Genomic DNA, 7,022 nt, shown 5'->3' with positions numbered 1-7,022 from the left:
TTAACCATGACCGAGTAATTATTTCCACGCGCCTGAGGTTCGTGTGTCTTTGTTGTCTTCTTGTTTTATTATTCTAAGGCCATGACTGTTATGATTAGAGTAGGTGCGGCTTCTGGTCATTCAAAATTACTTTCCAGTTGGGTTTTGGAGAGACAAGACCAATTTTTAAAATCGTTGAGAAGTGGTGTATGGATACACGAACACCATCGCAGTCGTTGCTTTGATAAAAATAAGTAAACAAAAACTGTTTCATAAATCATTGCATATAATTATTTGACAATTCATTTTATCAATCTTTTGAAACGTCGATTCTTCAGTGACTGTCTCTGCAGAAAAACGTTAAGAAGAAAACTCAATTATAACTGCTCACTGAGGTAGAACTTTCATCAACGTTCTGATTCAAGATGTCTAAGATTACTTCTTTGAAGACAGTTATCCTGAGCTGCCTCTTTACCATCTTCGTTACTCTTGAAGCTGCGTGTCCTCCCGGATGGGTGACATGGCAAGACTCCTGCTACATCTTACTGCCTCAGAAGATGAATTGGACTGATGCGTTCAGGGCTTGTGATCGTCCTGGAAGCGCCATTGCTATGCCTGAATCTCAAAAAGAACAAGATTTTATTTGGCGAGAAATGAAAAGACAGGGGACACAAAATAATCCAATTGAAGAAGGTGACTTTGAACTTTGGATTGGGTGCAAGGAAAATCGGACCAATCCTAGACAACTGTCGTGCCCTGGTAAGAAAGTTGATTCCGACTACACTAATTGGAGAAAGGGGTGCTGTCGAGGATCAGACGACTGCGTCAGAATGCTGTCGAACAGCGGTGATTGGGACGATTGCCCTTGTTCCGCTACCTTTTTCGCTGCTTGTGAAATGCGCGTCCCTCATCCCGTGTACTGCCTGACGGCTGACGATGACGGTCTCTTTACATCTCGGTGTCTGCTCAACCATGACATCAAGAACCTGACGGCCAAGGGAGTCGTTGGGTGTGGTCAGGCGTGCTGGGCGGAGCCTCGATGCCACTCCTTCAATCTCTGGCAGCAGGGCAAGATATGTCAGCTTAACAACGCATCCCGCCTGGAGGCTGGCGTCGCTGATTTCAAGAACATTGAGGGCTGCTCCTTCTTTGAACTGTAAAAACCGCAATAATGAACGCAAGTACGAATGGACATGCCTGAGATTTCGCAGGGTAACGTATTTTAGCTAAACACTGCTTTACAAGCCCTGGGGCTGTTTGAAATAACTCGGCAGACTGCTCATTATTGGAGCTTCACGTGAAAACAGAAAATTAATAAAAGAGAAAACCGGGAAAAGAGTTTCTAGTCGAAATCAAACATTGCGACTCACTGATTTGTTATATAATCGTTGAGGGCAGGTCATGCGAACTCCCACCCGGTCGATATTTAAACTGAAGTCGGTCACGGATCAGACATTTTTCTTCGAAACAAAAATTAATTATCTTACATTAATTTCATTTCAATTTTATTCACCAAACGAAAAGTCAAAGAATGGTAATTTCAAAATAATGTGTAGAAGTGAGATAGAAAAACCTTGAAAACGTAGATCATTCTTGCGGATCCAGGGCTTTTGTTAAAACAAAAAATGGGGGGGGGGGGCACATAATGCAAGCAGCACAGCACTAATCTGCATTATTATTATTATTATTAGGGAAATGTACAAAGCTCGCCCACATTTGGTGGTCTAAACCAGTCGGCGGAAAAAAAAAAAAAAAAAAATGAAATTAAAGAGTCAAATGTGCCATCTGAATCCACTCCTAGTATATTAACAATAATTTTGTTTATATTGTTTATTAATTATAAAAATCATTTATTAGAACATGGTTAGAAGACATGTTAAAAATATTTATCTATAACAACAACAAACAGAAAACCATTACATGTTAAAGCCATTGGACCCTTTCGGTACACAAAAACAAAAAAAAGTTCACAGATTTACAATTAATTTACAGGGTTTACAGAAGGTAATGGTGAAAGACTTCTCTTGAAATATTAGTCCATGAAATGCTTTACTTTTTGAGAAAACGGTAAAACAATATAAATTCTCGTTAGCGAGAATTACGGATTTATTTTAAACACATGTCATGACACGGCGAAACGCGCGAAAACAAGAGTGGGTTTTCCCGTTTTTTTTCTCCCGACTCCGATGACCGATTGAGCCTAAATTTTCACAGGTTTGTTGTTTTATATATAAGTTGTGATACACGAAGTGTGGGACTTGGATAATACTGTTTACCGAAAAGGTCCAATGGCTTTAAAGATGCTCTGTCAGATTTTTGGCCCCAAACATTGAGTGAATGGTATTTTTTTTTTGAGTGAATGGTATTTCAAAGAGTATCACCCGCTCTAACGAAAAAAGGTTCAACTTTTACTTCAATGGTCAGGAACCATGACAAAAATTTAAAACGTTTCTTATGAAGTCGGGATCCCGACAAAAATTAATTTTGAGCACTTTATTTCACTGCTACTAATAATTGGCGGACTTTTTCGAGCAATGGCTCAAATGAAAGCTTGTATCTTTCTCTACCCCCATCAAAATACCTATTGAATTTTAAATCAAAATTTTTGGGTCAAATTGGCCACAAATCTGACATAGCATTTTTAAATCGTATTAATTAGCTGTTCCGACCGTCCGTCGGAACAGGTATTGTTTTCGTCTAGATTTTTATTGTTTTTATTATTATTCTTTGTTTCTCCCTAAATCCCATAGTGTTTGTACACGTTTTTGTGGCAGCCTAATCTCCTAAACCATAATACGAAAGAGTGAGTTTATTATACCAAATTGAAGCTTAGAACATAAGCTTAATTCTTATCGTAAAAAAAAATTAAAATTGTTAATTAATAAGCCTTAGTTAAGCTTATGAATATCTAATTAGCAAACCTAGTTAACACCATATCTCAAAAAGTAGACCGCCGATCCTAAAAACTTTTTTCAGCTATACACTAGTCAGGTCCTGTTAAGGTGATTTCTGACATAACATTTCGGACGACGTCACCATGACGTCATTTAATGCACGTATTGTGTCTGTGCACAAACACAATGGCTCTTCAAATCTATACTTTAAACTGGTCAAAAACACAATAACTTCGAAATAATTTATTTCTTAGTTTCCTAAATATCATATTATGTGTAGAAAAATACACTGATTCTAATAAGATTTGTTTCAGTCCATAAAAGCAATCAATGTTCGTCTATTAATTAATTAATCAATTAGAATCTTGGCATCATGGGTACAACGTAGTACTTCATAAATTGGGTGCAGTCACTTTCATTGCAATGTTTAAACATCTCTATGGCTCTTGCAACACACTGCGGACCTTTGGGTTGAGGACGCTTGGGGAGAGTCTGAGAACACGATGTCGTGATGTTTGCATCTTTAATTTGTTTTTGAAAAATGGCAACTAGTAACTAATTAATCTCATGACCCTCATTTGCATATTCAATCAGAAAATCTTTGCAGCACCATATCTCAAGAAGTATACAGCCGATTTTAAGACTGTTTGTTGCTAAACACTCTTTGGGGATTGGAGATTAAATTTGAAAAATCGTGACCTCAAGTTGACCCCTACTTCAGGGTCGGCCGGAAGTGGGACCATATCTCAAGAACTATACAACAGATTATAAAACTTTTTTCAGTTATAAACTCCTTAGGCATAAAAATATAACTTTTGACAAACCGTGACCTCAAGTTGACCTCTACTTCCGGGTCAACCGGAAGTGGGACCATATCTCAAGAAATATACAACCGATTTTCAAACTTTTTTCAGTTATAGACTCCTTGGACATTCAAGATTAGTTTGAAACACATTTGACCCCATGTTGACCTTTACTTCCGGGTCGACCGGAAGTGTGCCAATATCTCGAGAAGTACAAAGCCAATGTTCAAACTTCAGTTATAGACTCTAAGGCAATAAATATTAACTTTGAAAAACTGTGACCCTATGTTGACCTCTACTTCTGGGCAACCGGAAGTGGGACTATATATCAAGATCTTCACAACCGATTGCTTAAACTTTTTCAGTTATAGACTCCTTGGCATTGCAGATTAGTCTTTGGTAGCTGTGGGCCCATTTTGACCTTTACTTGTGGGTCAACCGGGAAGTGTGACCTAATACCAAGAGCTACACAACTTTTTTGAAACTTTTTTTTCCAGTTATATATTCCTTGGGCAATGAAGCACATAATCCAAGCAAAACATCACGGAACAGCTTCGTGTTTGTTCACAAACACTTAATGTCTAGTTCTTTGTTAATTATGTAAATATATATACTTTAAAACAGCCATATTAGTCTGTTTATTGTTAGGAGTTAGGAATTTAAGCTGCTGTTCATATTATCTATAACAAAAATGAGGAAAAAAAAAAGAAAAAGAAAAAAAGAAAAAAAAGAAAAGAAAAAAAAAACGTTAAATGTTAATTCGTATTGACTGGTGTAGCAATGTAAATATAAAAATTTTAAAATAGCCATATTAGTCTGTATAATGTTTCAACACTCGGTCTTTTTTGTAGGAACATTCCATAATTATTTGTTTTGTTAACAAAACAGTTGCTGGCAGTGTAAGCACTTATCCACCACATACATGAACTGACATACCGGTGGATGATTGAGACCGATCAGCCATTACTATACCGCTAAACGTACCATGAAACTGATTCATTTGATGAAAATAGCAAAGTAGATTCATGAAGCACAAAAATAACCAGATTACCCAGCACAGGGTGACCAGCCAGAACACCATGTCACATCACGTTCAATCAGTGATTGATTCTGCTAAAAAAAAAATGTCAAGCAATATTATTTCTGCTCAATAAGCTCTATGAATATGAGCCCATTTTTATAAGAAACCCGTGTCAAAAAGGCCCCTCATCTAGGTCTGCTGTATTTGAAAAAACTGACACTTGTAAAGTTAGTTGCACATTTCACACGTAAAATGTAAATTAAAATATAATTATTTGCACAAAATAATGAATTGTGATATTTGATTTCTTTACAACGTTTATTTAATATAGAATGTGTGTGAGGCAGCGCGATCGACTCGTCGCCAAGGCCCAGACCTGACGTCACAACTTTGCTCATGTTTATGCAAATTATGCCCAGATTTGAGGGGGGGCGGGTCGCGTTTCGTAAGGAATCTTAAAAAGTAAAAATTTTTATATACAAACATTTTTATTTTTTTTTTAAAGGGGTACATTTATGCTCACAAAAAAATACATTTCTTCAGCTAGAGTGAACTGTTTGTTTTCACGTGTCCTTTAATTAGCATCATTTGAGTCCATTCAAAATAGTAATTAGTTTGAAGACGTCGTGTACCCTGTTTGACCGTGGCCTACTTCTCACCTATCGCTATGTAAACACACAACTCCCGTCACCAAGGTGCCACCATTTCCTTTTTAAAAAGGAGTTTAATTTAATCATTTTTTAAGCCAAGGAGAAATTTTATGGCGCCAATGTTACCTTGCTAGTTTAGAATTCAGTGATGTTTGGTAGTTTTCTCTATGTCGTGACCTTGTCCCCCTTTTCAAGGGAAGGCTGTTTTTAAGACGATGCGAAGACATATTGTTGACGATGCGAAGACAATTTTTATTAGTCATATTCTGTACACAACAGTTCATTTATCCGACTGGTATTTTCTTTGGGGCAGAGGGCGCCACTTTGTCGACTTCCATTCTTGAGAAAATAGAATTAGCTGTTGCAAACAACTTACCAACCAAATGGACCAAGAGTATAAATGCAACAAATTGTTAATGGCCTGACGTTTCGACCCTAGCAGAGTCTTTCTCGTTGTCATTTAGCCTTCGAGAAAGCCTCTGCAAGGGTTGACTTCCATTCTTCATAAAGGAACCAGTTCTCGCGGGAAACGGTTTATAATTTTCGTCGATAAAGAATTAAAAAGAGTTCTAGGGTTTCTGAATAACTCTCGACCTGGATGGAACATTTTGAGTGTACAGTGCTAACAAACATATGGGTACACCAACAAAAACAAAAAAAACATTTTGAAGAAGTAGTACATTTCAGATTTTAATGTCTTTCTTTCATTATTTAATGACGACCATCTGTTTATAAACCACATAATATACAACATTTGAACGTCCCATTAATGGGGGAAAACATGAAGGCTGCAACTTCATGAAAAGTAAACTCTTTATCAAGGCCATTAAAAGCAACTTGTAACTTTGTATTTGAACTTTTCAGAGGGCACCAAAGCAACATAACAGGGCACCACAGCAATAGGAGACTTTCCAACGCTAGGTGGCAGCAGACATACCGGGTAAATTTCCATTGTTTACGTAGTTCTGAACATGCGCATAATTCTGAGAACAATGGATTTACCCGGTAAGTCTGCTGCCCTCTATCGTCCCAGAAAGTCTCTAATTGCAGTGGGTGCCAGGTGTTCAATGCCTGTGTGTAAGTCTACCTTATTTCCATCAGTGCAGTAAAAACATACGACACAGAAATGCCCAGCAACAACACCTTCAAATTATTTATAACTACACAATAGCCATTAAATACATGAATAACCTTTTGTTGATAATGACATTTGATTGTTTAACTCATACAAACTGTACATGCATTCATTCCTTCTGAATAATAGAAATGCTTCGTTATGAATTAAACTTACTATACAAGTGCAACAAATTAACATGGCCTTTTTTTTTAGTATACTGACAATCACAATCAGTTTTGGAAATCGGGTTCCTTCATACGGCACAATAAATTTGTTGGTTTGGGGTGTTCTTTTGTCATGTGACCAATAGTTTAAAGGGAAGGTACGTTTTGTAACTGTCAAAGACCAGTCTTCTCACTTTGTGTATCCTATCATAAAGCATAAAATAACAAGCCTGTGAAAATTTGGGCTCAATCGGTCATCGAAGTTGCGAGAAAATGATGAAAAAAAAAAAACCTTGTTGGACGAATTTGTGTGCTTTCAGATAGAAATAAAAGACTTCGAGCTCGAAGTCTTTTATTATTTAAATGAGAAATTACCTCTTTCTCAAAAAACTAC

At 37.0% G+C, this 7,022-nt stretch overlaps 1 protein-coding gene across 1 annotated transcript; it reads left to right on the top strand.

Annotated features, from left to right (window-relative positions):
• Nucleotides 1-404: 404 nt before the first annotated feature.
• LOC117304810 (snaclec mucrocetin subunit beta-like) lies at nt 405-1,139 on the top strand. The gene has a single exon (XM_033789422.1). The coding sequence runs from the start codon at nt 405-407 to the stop codon at nt 1,137-1,139; it is 735 nt and encodes a 244-aa protein (XP_033645313.1).
• Nucleotides 1,140-7,022: the final 5,883 nt, after the last annotated feature.

Source organism: Asterias rubens, chromosome 21 (genome assembly GCF_902459465.1).
Source record: "Asterias rubens chromosome 21, eAstRub1.3, whole genome shotgun sequence".
Classification (NCBI taxonomy): domain Eukaryota; kingdom Metazoa; phylum Echinodermata; class Asteroidea; order Forcipulatida; family Asteriidae; genus Asterias; species Asterias rubens.
This window is presented reverse-complemented; position numbering and strand designations above follow the sequence as displayed.

Excerpts from the sequence above, each read along its gene's own strand:
- LOC117304810 (XM_033789422.1), top strand. The coding sequence starts at position 405 with ATGTCTAAGATTACTTCTTTGAAGACAGTTATCCTGAGCTGCCTCTTT.